General features: G+C 48.8%; 5 protein-coding genes across 5 annotated transcripts; 3 read left to right on the forward strand and 2 right to left on the reverse strand.

Moving 5' to 3' along the window:
• Positions 1-3,057: 3,057 nt before the first annotated feature.
• On the forward strand, positions 3,058-5,245 carry VTN00DRAFT_71 (uncharacterized protein; the record flags this gene model as incomplete). The annotated part of the gene is made up of 2 exons (XM_069433809.1): positions 3,058-3,234; positions 3,296-5,245. 2 exons carry the CDS (start codon positions 3,058-3,060, stop codon positions 5,243-5,245), a joined length of 2,127 nt encoding a protein of 708 aa, XP_069290779.1.
• Positions 5,246-5,628: 383 nt separating this feature from the next.
• VTN00DRAFT_72 (uncharacterized protein) lies at positions 5,629-7,043 on the forward strand (the record flags this gene model as incomplete). Its single annotated transcript, XM_069433920.1, has 3 exons — positions 5,629-5,817; positions 5,875-5,928; positions 5,982-7,043. The coding sequence occupies 3 exons, from the start codon at positions 5,629-5,631 to the stop codon at positions 7,041-7,043; spliced, it is 1,305 nt and encodes a 434-aa protein (XP_069290780.1).
• Positions 7,044-12,547: 5,504 nt separating this feature from the next.
• On the reverse strand, positions 12,548-12,902 carry VTN00DRAFT_73 (uncharacterized protein; the record flags this gene model as incomplete). The annotated part of the gene is made up of 2 exons (XM_069434031.1): positions 12,548-12,627; positions 12,755-12,902. 2 exons carry the CDS (start codon positions 12,900-12,902, stop codon positions 12,548-12,550), a joined length of 228 nt encoding a protein of 75 aa, XP_069290781.1.
• Positions 12,903-15,114: 2,212 nt separating this feature from the next.
• VTN00DRAFT_74 (uncharacterized protein) lies at positions 15,115-15,327 on the forward strand (the record flags this gene model as incomplete). Its single annotated transcript, XM_069434142.1, has 1 exon — positions 15,115-15,327. The coding sequence occupies one exon, from the start codon at positions 15,115-15,117 to the stop codon at positions 15,325-15,327; it is 213 nt and encodes a 70-aa protein (XP_069290782.1).
• Positions 15,328-15,338: 11 nt separating this feature from the next.
• VTN00DRAFT_75 (uncharacterized protein) lies at positions 15,339-16,493 on the reverse strand (the record flags this gene model as incomplete). The annotated part of the gene is made up of 1 exon (XM_069434249.1): positions 15,339-16,493. One exon carries the CDS (start codon positions 16,491-16,493, stop codon positions 15,339-15,341), a length of 1,155 nt encoding a protein of 384 aa, XP_069290783.1.
• Between the last annotated feature and the right edge of the window lie 2,215 nt (positions 16,494-18,708).

Consider the following 18,708-nt stretch of genomic DNA (forward strand, 5'->3'; position numbering starts at 1 on the left):
CAACCCCCGAGGCCGACTTGAGGATCGACCACATGGGTTTCAACGGCACGACGCGTTCCAATAAGCCCTATCAAAGCACCGTCTAGACAGCTGTGATCATCCTTGTGGAAACTCATGAAGAAAATGATCGGGAGAGCAGGCCAGCTCCACGGCTGTCGGCAGTTTGCTGAGTGTTTTGCGGAAGTTGCTGCTCTGTACAGTTAGTACATAGGACTCGGTTTGTTTTAACTAAGATGACTGACGAAGTGGCGGTTTTCCAGCTGATACCTAGATACCTATCTTGATCGAAGGTCCATGGTTTGAAATTCAGAGACTTCCTATGACAGCAAGGGACAACAGGCTACAGAGGCCTACAGGCTCGTCTAGAGTATTTCTTCCCTGTCGCAGAACGTGGAATAGCACTTTACCAGGTAGACAGGCATGATTCTGTCGCTATCATAGGATCATAGCATCAGCACACGTACAGCTCGGCTATATTTCGCCTCTTTCCTCATGTCTACTGGCAGCTAGAGCAGTGGATCCCTATTATTAGTCTATACCCGTTAGTCTAGACGTCTATCAGAAGATCATCTTTCTGCTCCCGATCGGTTAGCTTCTCCCCGAGCCCGTGGTGGGTTATAAGCAGCCAGTTTCACGTCTGTGCTAGCCAATATGAATTCTGAAAGGCAGATCCACCTGGCAAAATCTCCCTTGCTGAGGTAGAAGTTCAGTCGAATGTGAACACTCAACCTAGGTCGGTAGAGGAGGTAGCGAACCAGATAGAGTTAATGAGATCCCGAAGGGGCAGAGGGGTAAGAACAATATCGTGAGGACGAAGGAGTATAGAGTGGACTACGTTCCGAATAGCTACAACGTACGGTGTAATTGGAATGGATAGACAGAGCTCCACCGTAAATATGACGTAGGCATGTGACCCGAGATATATCTTGGATGGTTGACAATTAGATCTATCTACTGTAGCTTTCCGGAAGAGGTGAGGTCAGCAAGTCCATTCTCTACGGAAAGTTTCCTTTAATGAAACCCAGATCGCTCGATAAAAAGGATGCTTGGAAATATGAGATCACATGTCGATATCCATAACGAGTGAGGCAGTGTGGACATGGAAATTAGCTTACATAAATTTCAAGACGAATCGGGGAACAAGCTCGCAATCTTCCAGTACACACGCAGGTGGCACATGGGAAGTACCCGTGTCTGAGCTGTCAGGTTGGAAGCACAAACTCCATAAATCGGAGAAATATACAGCAGCAGATATTACCAGTGGCTCTCTCTATGACTTTTTAGTAGCAAGCATGTATCTTAGAGTAGAATGCTTTGCTGTTTCGAAGTTTTACCTACCGACTTCCATAAGAGTGTATACATATATCCGGTATCCCTAGATCTGCATTTCAATTGGGAAGCTTTCACAATTCATTCTATATGATTAGAAATTTTTTGCCAGGATTATTTTCCCGTCTGTTTCAGACATGCTCTGTAGGTACTCCGTACGTAGGCAGTTAGCAATTCTGAGAAGCCTAAACTCTATGCCAGCCCGTCCTCCACCGGAAGCAAAGCTGCATATTGTTACCTATCTCTCTCGGAACTGGCAGACCGTCATGTGCTAATTGATAGAGGATGATCCCTCAAGTAAAATATAAGCGCAAAAAAATTCTACTGTCATGATTAGAATCCTCTGTTTTGTTTGGGTCCCTACAGAAGCTCTGAAGATACCCGACAGCACTGCCACAGGGCGCTAGAGTTTAATCCTCCAGCCTTAAGGTTTCCTGATGATATTTCCAATTTTGAAGGTCACTAGGTGCCTAATCGGATCGAGCAAAAAAGTAATACGGGCAACGACTAATGAACCCAGACCTAACACGCACCCAACCGTGACATCATGCAACCAGAGAGACGCGGGCGTATTTGTCCTTATGAACAACGCCTGTAGGTAGAGCATTTCTCTCATGGGTTAGAAATTACCGTTGATCGTCGTTAGTAGGCCTAACATAGTGGCTTGTGATAGGGCACCAATTTGCATTCTTCTGAATCTTATGGGCTGATCAGTAAATTAAGTAGTTACGAGCTGGAGCACATGATAATACTGAGAAACTTAACTTGCTGTTACTTTTTCAAATACTATGTCTGTGAGTCCGTCCCTTATTTGAGGCTCTTGATCAATCGAATTCACTCAGAATGTATAGAGAACCCTATTCCGTATACACTCACGTGACACTGTCTTAGGGTCTGTCCTTTGCGACATGAAATTACTATGGGCTCGCGCAGTTTGGTATAATAATACATTTGAGGATTGAGATTTATAGAGCACCCTAATTTTAGACCGATGGATGGCGACAATGCTTGAGAACATTCTCAGTTATACCGCTCGGAGCGCTATAATCGGGAAGGGCTAGAGAGAAGGTCTAGTCGCGCCACGAGACACAGTGCTATTACGTTATATATTGCGATACAAGGGTAATACAGGCTATTCCTTCTGCTTTAGAACCGGCTCCGCAAGTCTCAGAAACTGTAGACAAAGTGCCGTGCCCTAATTGGCCGAGGGCAGCAGCCCTAATTTCCACGCCCTTATCAATCAGCAATCAGCAAAGCGCGGGAGCCGCAAGATCTTATCACGCGTCACGCGGTGGAAACAAGGCGGGTCGAAGCTCCCGGCCAAGAGCCTAGGACAGTGCGTCACTGGCCTGCGGAGAGAAACGAGTCATTCTCCCTCCACATTCGCCTTCTATCCGGTCCCTCGCACCTGCCGGAGGGGTTTACTATTTTTTTTCTTTTCGTATTCTGCGTAAAGCTCGAGCCATCTTTTTTTTATTTTTATTTCCTCCTTTTTTCTGTCCCTGTTCTGGCTCTCTTTTCTGCAGTGCCGTTCCTGTCGTGTAGCTTTCGTCTGCTCTCCTATGCATCCGTCGCTCGACGTCCGATTCGCGATCGTCTCCTACAATGAAACATGAGCTTTAAGACGCTGGGCTGGCCAAAGGCTTCAAAGACCTTGCTTCTCAGGGTATGCGATCGCCTCGACTGTGGATCTTCTGTGAGCGCCAATTGACTCTGCAGAATCATGAAATGATTGCCTGTCGCCTCCCCCCCTGCGCTCCGAGATCGCAGGGACGATCCTTTTCAAGCTCCGTGCACTGTTTTGTGCCCAATCACTCCCAGGCCCAGCAAAGCCGGAGTAGTTCCAATGTCGACGGCTATAACCACCACCTAGGTCAGCGCGCCAGAGAGAAACTGGCTGATAGGGTGAGTCATACCCTTTCCCTACAACGTCACTGGTTGAACGCGACTAACATGCTCTTCATAGGAATTCTTCCTCAGTCTTCTCAGCTCTGCATCGACTAAACGAGAGGCGAAATCTTACCTTTCGCGCTTCCGATCGGAGCCTGTTAAAACCCAGCCAAAGCGAGAAAATGAGAAAGAAAAGGAGCCAGACTTGGCGGCCATAGTGACAGCGAAATCAGGGGTCAATCTGGGCGCCTTCTATGGTGCTTCGCGGACGGTTTATGAAAGTCCGGTTTTCCGACAGGAATCAACTCCTCAACCCGCGGAGGATCCTAACCACAAGTTACACCTTGCCTTGGTTAAGATCACCACCCCACAGCACCTGGATGATGATACGATCCAAGGAATAGGGCGAACGCTGTCTCAGCTCACGCGTCTGGGGATGTCCTCCTGCGTTGTAATCGATCCCGGGCCAATTGATGACGTGAAGCTATGGCGCGCAACTGCTGTGGAGCAAGCAGACCGTCTGTCAGCCGCCATCGACATAAATCGTGGCCCGAAATCATTGCGCCTCGACTCGGTGATCACGGTTACGGAAAGTGACCCTAATCTTCCTAAGGCGCTTAAGGTGCTTCCTCGGAAAGCTCTCCTGACACCTCTACACCACGGACGTACAGTCGTGGTTGTTCCAGTGGGGTATACTGAGGATTCCCCCAAAGCTGTGCCCTTGTCTGCAAACGACGTCGTCCTTGCGCTCACCAAGGAATTTGCCGGTCTGGGAATAACACCCGACCCCGATGAGGATCCTACAGTGGCTGCGCAGAGGATAGATGGCTTGCAGAACGAAGTGTCGGTGGATAGACTTATTTTGTTGGACCCCCTAGGAGGCATACCGGCCTTCAGCGGTCCACAGAAGTCACATGTTTTTATCAATATGGAGCAGGAGTACGAGGATATTGAGGATGAACTCCTTCGGAATATACCTACAACAGCGGCAAGCAGTGAAATCGTGTCGGATGACTTAACCACTTTGTCTTCAATCGCAAACAGTAACCCGATTTCGAAGTTTGTCAATCAGGATGTTGTTCCACTACCTACAAATCAACACCCTCGTCCACTAATCCAGGGAGGGCGAAGCCCCCTGGAAGGCCATCTGGCAAACCTGAGGCTGTCGCAACAGACACTGGCGCTTTTACCACCTTCGTCGTCTGGCATTATTACAACGCCTACAGATGTTGCGAACTCTGCCAGAGCTCCTCGAACTCCTTCGCATGTCTCCGCTGTCGGAACTCGACGACAGAGAAACCCGCTTATCCATAATTTACTGACGGACAAGCCGTCTCATTCTTCTTCTTTGCCGTTGAGTCGGCTTGGGGTGAACAACGGGCAAGCCAGCATGCCGGTCACTCACTCAACTTTTGTGAAACGGGGAATGCCGCTGACAATGCTGCCAGACCCTCGAGTTAAAGCCTGGACAGCGGGAAATGGAGGGGAGCATCGACTGCGGCTGGACGACCCTCGCATTGACCTGGGCCGTCTTGTTTACCTAATCGAGGACTCGTTTAACAGAAAACTCGATGTCCAGCATTACATGGACCGTATCAACGACCGGATTGCTGGATTGATCATTGCTGGTGAGTATGAAGGGGGTGCCATCCTGACCTGGGAGACGCCTCCGGGCGTCGTGGATGATGGCAGCGAAGCCAACCTCTCAAGAATGGTTCCGTATCTGGACAAGTTTGCCGTCCTGAAGCGGAGTCAAGGAGCTGGAGGTGTTGCGGATATCGTCTTCAACGCAATGGTGCGCTCGTGCTTCCCGAATGGTGTCTGCTGGCGCAGCCGGAGGAACAACCCGGTTAATAAGTGGTACTTTGAACGAGCGAGAGGCACCTGGAAGCTTCCTAACACCAACTGGACCATGTTCTGGACTACTCCCGGGGTGCCTGAGAACACGCAGACATTCCAAGACTACGAGGGGGTGTGCCGGAGCATCCAGCCGAGCTGGGCAGATAATAAACAGGTCGTCGACTAAATATAGACCGATATAACGGTGCTTGTATATAGATCAGAAAAGTGACGTACATTGCTAATGGAGCCGATATGAGAACTGTTCATTGCGCAGCGTAATCCTGCACGTGCAGCACTTGTTGAGCGTGGTCTCAAGCAACAGGAGAGGAATAAGGACAGTTGGGTTCCAACAAATCAGGCGAATATACAAGCATATACCACTACTGGATGTAGAATTAAGTGAACAATGTATCTATGAGCTTGTGGCTATATCAAAAGTCATCCGTTCTAGACTCGGCAACACGCGCGCACGGGCCACGTTGGAGGTGTCCTCAACTCCGCACTCCGCGCGTTCTTCGAGAACATGTTGCAACAGATACTCCCCAAACATGCAGCCAGTATGACACGATGCCCATTTGCATCGAGTGCTCGTACCCTGTTTCGCATCTCTACACCTCGTACAGCAAGGCGGACGACCACTCCCTTGGCAAGGGTGTGCGCCTGACACAATGTCCGCGTTGCAAGCGCTTCGCCGACAAGTACGTCGAGCATGACTTTGTCGTGCTGTTTATTGACCTGGTCTTGATCAAGCCGCAGGTACGTTTCTTTGTTGTATATGTGGTTTCTGACGGCTGATTCTAACTGGCGCGACAGGTGTACCGGCATCTTCTCTTCAACCGGCTTGGGAGAGATGACAACAAATTCGACGTCAGTATATCTGACCGCGATGCCTTTACCTTCATAGCTAACTGGCTCAATAGCGCTCCATTGTCCGCCTCGGAATTCTCTTGCTCCTCTTCGATGTCTACCTGACATGGGCGCGCATCGAGAGATCCTCCTCCCTCTCCTCCACACCCCTCTCGACGGCCCCGATCGTTGTCCAATACCTCTTCTTCCTCACCCTCAATGCCGCCGCAACGCTCGTACACCATCTCACGGTGCGCTTCTTGGCCTCTATGATGGTTCCGAAGCCTCCTCCCTCCCCCGTCCCTAACGGCGATGCAAACAGCAGTCTACACCAGGGGACGACAAGCCCCGCCAACCCCTCGGCGCCAGCATCGTCCACGGATAGCACACCAGCGCAGGTGACAACAACAAATAGCCCACCCTCCAACTCAGGAAACGTAGTGCGCTCTCCCTCCAGTCAGGACACGTCCGGCAATGGTGCAAGCGCGCGGCAACCTGCTCCCGTACCCGGCGGCGGTGTTCCAGCACCGCTACGTCGAGTATCGACCACTCCTTCACAGACGATCCAGCCTCTCCCGCCCCCATCCCCAGCCAGTCCCAGCGCGATCAGTACCGCGCTACTCGTCAGTAGCTGCCCGAAGCTGTTCCCGATCCTGCTCGTCATCTGGGGTCCCGAAGGGAGCAGCGACGTGCCCGACACGGGTAGCAACGAGACCAACAGTCCCGCGGCGGCGATGCTCTTGCAGAAGACCGTGGAGGTCCTCTCCTCCACAGCCACGTTGTCCCCAACGTCCGCAGCGACAGCAGCAGCAACATCCGCCTGCTCCCTTCCCCCCTGTCCGTCCCCCTCAACCGCTACCTCTGCCTTGACGCCTTTCTCCCCGTTTTCCTCAGCATCAACATCTACTCTTACCTCCAGTGCTGGCTGGAACCCTCTCAACTCGATATTCCAGTCTCTCCTCTCTCTTCTTTCCCTCAATGCGGCCGACACACACCTCGTCCTGCTAAACAACATCGAAGCCCTCTACATCCTCCTGGACTGCGGGTACATGCGGGCCATGGCCCTCGCGGTTGCGGGACAGGCGGCGCGGTGGGCGGTCGAGAAGATTATCCTGGGTGTGGTGGGAGTTGGCTAGTTTTGCATGTACAGTAGATGGATGTATCTGAATGGAGTCTATGTAAAATTTGGGATCCTTTTTTTTGTCTTTCGTGGATTTCGTCACTCATCGTATCTCTATAGGGAAAAAATTGACCGGCCCTAGCTTCAGGATGATATAACCTAGGCATATAGTTACAAAACAAGTATCCTACCTAATGTATAAACACACCCTGTTGCAACAAAGCAACACTCTAGTAATGCAGAAGACTGATATCCAATTTTAGGTAGTTTACATGTTACGTCCCCATCATACCAGACACAGTACTGCACAAAGTCCAGCTCAGCTGTACAGTCCATGTTCCAGATAAATCAATCTACCAACCAACCAACCCTCCCACAAGACAAGACCACCTCAACTCAATTCAAGTCAAATCTAGTCATCAATGCTTCCATTCCACCCATCCTCTCCCCAGGAATTGTCATTGCCATGAATAACCGTTAATAATACCCGCACACCGGACAAGGCTCACACTCCAGACAAGGATCGCATTCCGGACACAGGTAATCCTGCTCGCACCCCGGACACGGATAATGCAGAACCTTATGGTGCTCGTGGAACCGGCAGTACTCCTCCTCGTACTCGGTGCCGAGGAATTCGCACGAGAGGGACCGGTCGGGGGCGGGTGGCTGCAGATGTAGGAGTAGTAGATTGTGAGGCACATATTTTTGGCTTTTTGGTTTCTGATTGGGTTGTTGGTAAGTTAGCCAGTAGGTAGTTTCTTTGGGGAGGTGTTGGGCTTGAAGGTTCTTGGGTACCTACCTGAAGGTATGAATGTGGTGTTTAGTACACTGGGGTATGAGGTATGAGGTATGTCTGTAAGCTCAGCTGAATGAATTCAGAGTTGGAACGGTACCCTGTCGAGAAATAGATATCGATTGGCTCCCAGTAACAAGAAGGGGAAAGAATTCAAAAAATAGGAAAATGTGTCTATACCTCATGAGGTAGGTTATCAGGAAGTGCCGTAAGAGCCCAGTCATGCCTCGACGGCATTGACCGACTACAATAGTGACTCGATCCATCATATATTCATTGATATAATCAAATAATCCGGTTGAAGCTAGAATTCATTTGGAATGATTCATCAGACACCCGGGTAGGTAGGTGGTATCCGTCAGGCCCCGACAAACGCTGAGTAGCTGGCTTATTCTTATTATGTAGGGTCCTTCCTTCAAAATTTACTAGGTTACGGTGTAGCATCCTCAACAGCGCTGATGATCTATTGCAATTTCTCCCGTAAATAGGTAAGCATATGGAATGTATTATCAAATTCTTCTATTCAAACCTTGCTTACGGTCTCAAAGGGAGCGGCACAAAATCAGCAAGATTAGGAAATAGGTAGTCAACACAGTCATCGTCTTATCCATGCTATTTACAGTTCATACAATAATGTTAATCCAAAGTCTAACCTTCCCTGGACCAGCCAGTGCGTTTACATATCTCCACCACCCTCATGACTCGAAACCTCACCACAGGCTCCAGCAAAACCAAGGGACCAGCCCTTGGGACGTAGCCCGGCGGGACCCTCCGACAGCTCCTTACTTACTTCCAGGCGTAACGTTTGAAGCCGTCTTCTCACACTCCTCGCACCGAGATACCAGATACACACCACGTGTGCGCTTCAGGCAATTTTTTGTGCCGGCATATTTGCATGTATCTGTTTTCTCACCGGCCTCGCAGCGGCACTTATAGAAATAGTAAATGGCTTCGCACATTTCTTTTTCCTTTTTGCCTGGTTGACTTGTCCGTTAGCTGCTTTGGGTTGAGTCTGGAATTTTGGAATACAGGTGTGCTTTTGTACGTATGTATGTACTAAGATAGATAAGTACTTATGTATGTTGGAAGCTCTCAAGGTATACGCCGGCTTAGTGCGGGAGATTTTTTGCCGGCTCGTATTGTAGTAAAAGGAAATTCCCAGGGCAACAAACAAGTAGGAGGATTATAACTTCCAAGTACTAAGACTTGGAGTAAGATTCCGACTGCGTTTCTGCAATGATGACTCGATCCATACGAGGCACTTCACTGGTATGTTATTACATGTGCAGTTGTGCGTCAGTAGGGAAGTTTGTATGTATCTAGTTACAGTTGACAGAAACTCTGTAGCATAGCATGATCAGATTTATCCCAAACAGTACTGTCTAATTAGCAACCTAAGTATTAATCATGAATTCTACAGGAAATGTGCAAAGGTATATGAAATATATTGTGAAGTTCAATTCAAGACCAACTTGTCATTTATCTCAAATCAAAGAAAGCTGCACAGAGTTGGAAAGAAGAAATCAGAAAAGACAGTAGCAGCCCAATTCCAACACCCTCACACGGCGAAACCTCCATCTCCCAGTCATCCGCATCTGCAACCCTTCTCAGACCAGCCAGTATCCCTCCCCAGCTTCTCCACCTTGATTGTGTTGGTGGTACGAAGTACCAGCTCCCTCTTCCCCTCTCACCCAAAAGACAAAGCACCAGAAGCTCCAGCAAGACAAGAGAACAGTCCAGCCTAGCCAAGCCTCCACATGCGAGCGAGACAGAGGGTGGAAGAGCCAGAGCTAGTAGGTACTGGACGTCCAATCACTTGTAGGTATATCCCTGGTAGTCATTGGTGTTGCCACCGAATCTGCACATCCCGCAGTTCTCCTCCAACTCCTTATCTTTACCTCCTTCCTTGATCCCCGTGCATTTCCCGGTTTTGTTTTTGTCATCTTCACACTTTCTTACTTTCGGCGCCGGCAGGTGCCCGCATTTATACCTCTCAAAGTATGATTCACACATCGTGTTGTTGCTTTCTGTTCTTTGCTGTGGTTCGTTGATCGGCTTGTTGGTTGATATGGCGAGGTATTCGAGTGTAGAAATGTAGACGTGCTCTGGTATAGTGTGTTTGCGCTGGGGTAAAATATTTGGTGTTTTCGGATTTGTCGAAAGAAGCTCAGTTGTAGTGTCAAGAGATGTGTGTATGTTGATGATGGTAGAAGAAGAGAAAGTCGAGAGAACCAGAAGAAGTCAGAGGTTTATATAACTTTTCCGGGCACACCTGGAGTCAGACTTCGACGGCGTTTGGCTCCAAGAATAGATGACTCGATCCGCACATTCATTGTGTACGTATAGAAGTAGAGTAATCCCGTCAGGAAATAGTCAGAGCGTGGTGACCCTTCTTCTATATTCGGAAGGATGAAGTCGGGAGCATGAAATAATGCCATCTTGCTTGTGACAGGAGGCCTTTGTTACCAGACGGTAATTGCCGCAGATGCCAAGGTTCAAGGTTGGCCAAGGATGAAATTGAGTATATTCGCCTCAACTCACCCATTCATACTGCGACCAGAACCATCAAGGAATAGTCAGATAAAGGCGGGTTGCTCTTCTGTCTTGGAAAGAAAGAATCCCAAAGACGTGAAATGAAGCCATCTGGTTAGTGAAACGTTCCTTTTCCGTCGCCCTCGCAAGTTGCAGCAGCGATCCAAAGTACTAGATGGCTGAAAGGATGGAATCGAGTATACTATATCGAGATCATCGAAATGGCCAGATGCCCCATCCGGTCAGTAAAGCAGTCAGTCAGTTAGATAGATGGTATAATCCGCTCGCGGCTCCTGAATTACTGGTCTTTCCTGACATGGCTGGAGATGTGATGTGATACAAGGCCGTGTATAGACAGGTGTCAGCCGAATATTACCACTATAACCTAGTGGTATGCCAAGAAACCTATCAGCCTAGTCAGCATACGCCGATTCGGATCTGCAGAAGGTCATAGTCCCTGCAATAAAGGAATCGTACTGTCTATACCCGAAACCGCCCTATTTCCCTTTGTTGTATCCTTTCATATTTCATGAAAATGTCTTGGGATCGTTAAATAAAGAAATATTAGGAAGGTCTTAACCCCTAATTCCATGAGAATAAATAGTCAGTTAGTTAGGTAGATTCGAATAATCAGAGCTTTCATCATCATACCTTCGAATTACTAGGTTCGCGCAGTCTGACAATAGGCTTTCAGCAGCAGAGTAACTTGACCTTGGCGGCTAATGGAGAATTTATAAATAGCTATATCACAATAGATAACGGTTTACAAGCTCAATAAATACCAAAACAGGGCTCCGATGGGGCTTTTATAAAATTCAACTCCTTTGATTGCTCTAAAAACGTTTGCGCCGCTGATGTTTGATCCTTGAAGCAAGCAAATATAGATCTAGGTACTGGAATCAGGATACATATCGACTAGATAATTTTCCTCAAACAGAATGTTTCAAAGGAGCCGCGTGAAATTGGCCAAAGTAGAAAGAAACAGCTGGAACGTTACACAGAAGTAGTCGAAAAAAAGGCAGACATTTGCCACAATCTCGTCCCTCCCCATCCACCAAAGAGTATTAGAAAAGCTCCCCGTAGCACATTGCCTTTCTCCAGCTTACTCAACAGCCATAAGCACTAACCCCAACATACGCCCTGCCGGTTTACCACAATATCACCCACAGACTCAAAAGGCAAGTAGAGCAGAGAGTAGATGAGAAAAACCAGACCCAGCCCATCCCTCAACCCAACAAGCAAGTAAGCCAGCCAACCAAGTCAAACCACCATGGTTATTCTAACGGATCATAGCATCGCAGGCACTTATTTGCGAGGAAACTCTGCCGCACCCGCAGCTGGAAAAAGGCGTCCTTTAAATTGGCACGGATATTCGCTTGGCTTGTCGTCTTGGAGGCAGGTGAACTTGAATGGGATTATAAGACACATTGTTTGGTCTTTTTTTGTCGTTTTCTTGCTTGCTATGATTGACGTGGTGTGGTCCTTCCAAGGTATTTGCTTTCTTTGTTTCTAGTATGCGCTGTGTGTGTATGAAGATTCGAATCGATGCTTGATACTTTGTACGTAGTAAATAGGATACTGAAAGGAAGCGGAAATGTAAAAGGTGTCTATAGCTTTTCAGGTAGCCTCCTGGAGTCAAGCTCTGACTCAAGTCCTTCACTGCGTTGACTGTGATGACTTGGTGCGGACTATACATCCATTGATATTCCAAATAACAGGTCAGAAACAAGCATGGTGAAGCGACGCTCTGACATTCCAAGAAAAATAATGGGATCCATGATGTGAAGTGGGCGGTTTTATATTATATTCCCCCTCCAGGAAACCGTGAATATACTCGACTACATCAACTGCAACAATGGCTCGATCTATACATTCATGGCACACGTGGTGTGGTAATAAGACAACCGGACCGTTTTCCAGAAGGGGAATGTCTGATATAGTATGGAACAAAGCAACCCGGCTCGATGCAGAATATCTTCCGCTACAAACTTCATAGACATAGCTAGCTCTTTTACAGCTAAGCAGGGATTTAGGATCGTCAATTAATTAAAATTATTAATTATCTATTATTATATTAGGATAATTAAAGCCCTTAGATGCAGTAACAAGCTCTGTTTTCAGCTCCTAAAGAATCCTCCCCAAAACATAGGTGCTCTGCTTGATCCAGTCTATGCTGTTTGGAACCCGACAATCCATCATATTCCGATCCCGAGCTGACCAACAAAGAGAGATCCTTCCAGACCGAAACACCACTTGCCGCAATACATCAAGGGTCCTGAAGAGAACAAAGTTAGCATAAAATCCGCATTCCAAGACATGAACAAAACACTCCAAGCCGGCAGAAACCCCATGCAACTTACATTTAGTATTGTTCCCCTTTTGTAGAACAATCAATTACTTGCCCCCGGTACTGCCGTTGCTGGAGCTGTCGTCCCCAGAGTCAGAGAGGAGGTTGAGATCCGACAGGATGTCCGCTCTCTTGTCGGGGACAGGGCTGGCGATTGAGGTGCCGACCACAGCGGCGAGGAGGGCGAGAAGCATGAACTTCATGTTGGATGGATGGTGTGGTAGTAGATATTAAGTACCTAATTGCCGACTTAGTCAGGAGAGCGACGAAGGTATTGGTATAGCTGCCTAAGTAGGTACTTACCAGTAGATAAACGATAGTAAAGTGATGCCTAGAAAGTTGAACTAGCGAGCTCTAGAGAGGTCTGGCGAGTTGTCTGGTTGATGATGAATGCAGGGAGGGGAGCATATCCTTAAATACCTACACCACCCAGGGTGTCCGGAGTAGGCGGAAGGGAAAATTCTGCAGCCAGATCCACTCACTGAATGTAGAAGCTGGAAAAACAAGCCTACATGGGTGTTAATTTACTCCATACAGTCAATAGAAGGATATCTATGATTATTGTCGTCATCATCACCATCATGTAATCGGGGTGGGTCTGCAGTCCATCAAAATGTGGGTCTCTGGGATAATTATATCGATTGTCAGGTAGTATTCGACAGAACTCTATGACATGGTGACTGATGTTAATCTGCACTCATACTGCCCGCTTATCTGCTTATCATTCCTCTTCCGTCCGTCCGCTAATGTTGATCTGGAAATTTATCATGTTAGAAACAACTTGTCCCTGACCAATGAGTCGGTATCCCCACCCACCCTCTCCTGACTTGACTTGACTAGGTATGTGTGACCGCATCTGGAAAAGGCACAGGTGAGTTATCTCTTCATTCGCAGCCAATAGATAGTTTATATTCCGATGGAGTAAACTCCCCTGGAGGTACAAGACCAAAGTCGCAAGATTCAAACCCTGAGCTGGATTATAATTATATATAGTAGAGCAAATAACACGATAAAGCACGTCAACTTGCCCTGCTACTACTACGTATTGGTAGATAGTGTGGCAGTGTTTTTGTGGTATGTAGATCTACCTACTCTCATTGGCCGGAAACCCTTGCTTGACTCCCAACCTTAATAACGCTTAAATCATCATCATCAATTACGATGTATCGCCGCTTGCGGAAATAACGTTGCTCATAGTCAAAATTCCAACTTTTTACACGCGTCTTGTCCTGGGAAGGATTTTTTTGTACGGTTCCGTATGTATTGCCCCCAAAATTGGAATCCTGCATCCAGCATTAAATAACAGGTGCATTCTCTGATCTGATCCTGCTGGATGAATACCAATCCTTACAACGCTGTTTGAACTATACAGTACCTAGGTACTAAAGCACCAAATAAAATATTTAGTATCTCTTGGAGGTTGCCGGCTTGGACCTAGCCGGCCCGACCAGCTCGCCTATATCAACATCCTAGAGGTCAGCCTGCTTCCTGCCTCCTACAACCCACGCACAGTCAACCCATCCATCAACCTATCTTACCCCTTCTACTGAGAGTATCCTTCGGCATCTCACTCATCATGTGTGGCTATTGAATAAAAATCCCTCCATCACTACTGCCATGTAACATAGTCATAAACAAGCTAGCTACCTACCTAAGCAGCCAGAATTTCGATGACTTCTGTGGACTCCACCCCACTGCCGAAAAAAAAAGTCCCTTGCACGGACATCATATAGGTCTAGCGCCGGTACCCCACCAACATTTTCATTGCAGACGAATGGAGGAAAAATATCTCGAACCCCACTGAATTGTCCCGGATATCGGGAGTTTGTGTGCCTAGGTAGAATAACTGTACCGCCACATACAAACAAACAAGTTCAATAAAATAATCTGGTACCTCCCCTTCCCCTTCCCCTTCCCCTTGCTCCAACCTTTTGTTTTTCGATAGCTTCAGACTACCGTCATACGTGGGGTAGCAATCTATCTACCATTGCACTAGACAGGCAGACATAAAAAAGGTGGATGTGGACATCACACTCGTATATGTACACAGTACAGTACACTCTACATCTAAAAATTTTCTATTATTTTTTTCTTCTTCTTTGGTGTTATATGGGGCTAAAAAATAATAATAATGCAACTGCTGTACAGGAAACTGCAGAAAGATGACCGGTGTAGAAGCAGATTGTCCCAGCCGCTATATACTTACTTACAGGCAAGGTGGCACGGTGACAGCTGTTTCGATCCAAACCACATAGTGGAAAATGAAACATTTCCCATCGCGAGTGTCGATAAGTTCAGGTGTGAAACTCAACACAGCTTACTTTTTAGATGCCTACTTGAAATCTTGATTATATCTACAGAGGCTACTTGCGAGAGTAGAGAAATACTTGGAAAAAAACGCATGCTTTCTAATCGATGAATCGAACTCTTTGGGGGGTATTATTAATATTCTATAATATACATCGAAAAAGAAAAGCAACAATGTCTATACAGCAAGATCGTTACACAAGGAGGACGTCAAACTTGCCATATATATCTAAAACGTCCCGGCGTCGAGGCGAAAACAGAACTCAGACCCATTTCCCAGAATCACAATATCATTGTCAAATGACCCCTTTTACGCCTTGAACGATGTGCCTTTAGTTGCCACCGACGGCCACGTGGGCCTGGGCGGGAGCGCCCGGCAGGACCTTGTCGGTGTCGACCTTGATACCCTGGTTGTCGGCAGTGAGGGGAAGGCCGCGGGTGGTGACATCAGCCTCGGCGTGGGCCGGGATGTTGGCAGCGTTGACGTTGGCGATCTTGGTACCGATGGGGAGGTCGTTGGTGTTGACATCGACGTTGCGGGCGCCGAGGCGGACGTCGGCCTTAACGGGAGTGTCCTTGAGAGGGGTCTTGTCGGTGTTGACCTCGACACCGTGGGTGTCGGCGGTGACAGGAAGGTTGCGGGCACCCATGTGGACGTGGGCATCAGCAGTTCCCTGGAGAGGAGTCTTGCTGGTGTCGATGTCGATGCCGTGGGTGCTAGCCTCGACAGGAATGTTGCGAGCGTCAATGTGGGCGTCAACAGGGAGGCCCTGGGCATTGACGTTGGTCTTGACAGGGGTGCCGGCGGTGTTGACATGGACGTCCCGAGCAGTAACAGGAAGACGGTTGACAGGGTTCATGTCGAGAGGAACACTGTTCTTGGCGTTGTCGACCTTGTCAGGGACGTTGCCGGTCTTGATAGGAAGGCCATTCAGGGCCTGAGGGACACCGTTGGCGTTGATATCGGCATCCACACCCTGAGGGAGCTTCGCGTCGAGCGGAAGCTCCCTCCGCACAAGAGGCTCGTCTCCGACAATCTTGGTGACCTTGTTAACGAAGTCCTTGGGTTCGTTCTCAACCTTCTTGACGGTCTGGTCCACATCGGTGAAAGGAGCGAGACCACTGGCGTCCACCACGTGGTTCACACTGCCCTGGTCGACAGGAAGAGGGAGCGACGTCGAGATTCCGGAAAGCTGTCTGCGGTGAAGGGCTCCAAGGGGAAGGCCGGCCGGCAAATTGGCGAGGTTGAGGCCCTGGACGATGGGGAGATCGGGCCTAGCCACCTTTGGGGGCGATGGGATATCCGAGCCCAGCGTCATGGCCGGGGTGGGGACGGAAGGAATGCCAGAGACGGTGGGGGTGGGAACGCCAGACAGAGATGGCACGCCGTAGAGCCCAGCGGGAGTTGGGACTCTGTTCAGGTTGATAGGGCCGGCGAGCGAGGTACCAGCCAGAGAGGCAGCGACGGCAAGGATGGTGGACTTCATCTTGGGTGGCAGGGAGTCGTGAATCAACTGAAAGATAACGATCGAGAAGTTGATATTGTTAATATATGGTCGGGATTACCGTCAAAGAGCGAAATTGTCAAAACGAAAGGCCTGGCTGGATCTGTCTGTGAGGGATTGACGGAGAACAAAGGTGAGGCAGGGAAGAGTGCATCCTTAAATACATCTCTGGGGGTTGTTTATCCTCTCCCAGGTGCAATAGTTTGACAGCTTCCCCTGGTAAGGCGGTCGACTCGGGTCGAGCGCAGATCCTCCGATCACCAGCAGATCTCCACCCTAAAATTGCGAGATCCTGCGGTCCGCGGACAGTCATCCGAGAACCTGATGGCCTAGTGCGAGACTAGCGTCGTCAACCGCTGTCAATGTTTGCGTTGTCGTCTTGCATGCCCCTGAGTCGACGAGATGGATGGCGGGTACGAAGCATATCCCACGGCCTCGACCCGTACCGTCATGGCCATTATCGCCGTTCTTTGGCGCTGGGAAAACATCCAGGCTGTTTCTGCGTACCGTTCATGATAGGAAGCATTGGTGAGAGATCGACGTTCTGACTATCGAGGTGGCTCCCGGAAAGTCGGGAAGCTTGGCGCGACGATGGCGTTGCGGCTAAGTGAAGACTATTAGCCTTAGGGTTGCACGGTCTTCGGGGCAAGATCAGCTTGATCGAACCACACGCGAGCAGTCGATGTCCTGGATGAGTCAGAGATACTCTCTCCGCTCGTTGAATACGAGCAAACAGCAACGGATACGGCTGGCCATCCAGCAGGAATCATCGTGTTGTGGAAGTTCGGCGGAAGTTCAGGAGAAGCAGAACGCGCGAGATGAGGTTCCATCAAGCCTCTCAGGGAACGCCCGGGGAAGAGCTGCAACTGGGGCCGCTACGCGCCTAGCCAGGGGCAAGCCTGCCACCATTGGAAGGCCGTGGCACAGAGCATGAGGAATCGATCATTTTCTGGAAAAAGATCCTGGCCCCAGAACCCACAGCATCGCTTTCTCGCCGTTCTAGACCTCGTCGTACGGGCATTGGCCGGGCAATATTACCGCCCCTTGCTTCCCCCGGACAGACACCGCGTTTAATTAACATCAATGCCTCCTGGGGTGCTAGATATCATCATGAACTACGGAGCAGCTCTCGGGTATCTGCTGGACTATGGAGTAGACGGGCCTTGTTGAGACAGTCTGCACTATCGACAACCAGGCCGCGGTCTTATCCCGGAACGAGCGCATACCATAGAGGCTTACGAAACCCCCTCTAGGTATAGAATCCCTCTTAGGGGGATATTGTGAGCGCGCCTATTCAGTGGGCGGTCGTCTATATAGAGTCATAGACGCGAAAGCACCGAACCTACGGTCCGATAACAAGCTTTGACGCTACAGCAGAGTTAAAGAGCCACTGTACGGTGGTGATTTCCCTGGTGCGCCCCATGGACAGGGATTCTGGTCAATGATTGGTGTTTTGGTGCTGCCTTTGAAGGTGCTGCTGGCCATTCTTTACTGCCAAACGCTATGCGTCTCTAAGAGCATTTAGCATCAACTTTCTAAGGAATGCCTTTTCTATATATTCAAGAAGAATCTTTTTTTCCGAATTAAGCAGTTTCGGGTGCTGCTTGAGAGCTCTCCGCCTCTCAAAAGGATCCAGGCAATGGATAAGATTTAAATTAAACGCGGCATCAAAACCCTAATCCCTGCTAGCCCCTGCGCATGGGGCAGGCACATCAGTTTTTTAGTTTTTTTTTTTTTTTTTTTTATTTTTTTCAAAGTCTCGCCACAATACGGAGTACGTGGAAGCAGTCTGCGTTCAGCCTCCCTTAACCTACTCAGAATCCGTAGCAGTATGGAGGAGTATGTGCTTCTCTACTTTACAACTAGAATATGCAATGAAAATGAGGCTTACAGCGTCATTTCCACACGTTGTTGCTCCTCTAAGGATTGTCACTCATGACTCAAGAAACTAGCTATCCATCTATCACCCAAGCTTTAATCGGTTAAGCTTCAGTGGCTAACCGCCCAACCTAGGCACTGTACTCCGTATTCGCCCTACTGGGGCGTTCTGCGAGCCCCAGTCTAGAGAGTAAGGGGTTGATAACGTAAGCCTATGTACACAATACGCGGAGCTCCGCGCGGAGCTCCTTTAAACGGGAATTTTAGCCAAAACTTCCGCCTACTATTGTTATGTTCTAACGAAAATGGGAATTGTCGG

This window comes from Thermoascus crustaceus, assembly GCF_041956765.1.
Source record: "Thermoascus crustaceus strain CBS 181.67 unplaced genomic scaffold VTN00scaffold_1, whole genome shotgun sequence".
Classification (NCBI taxonomy): Eukaryota; Fungi; Ascomycota; class Eurotiomycetes; order Eurotiales; family Thermoascaceae; genus Thermoascus; species Thermoascus crustaceus.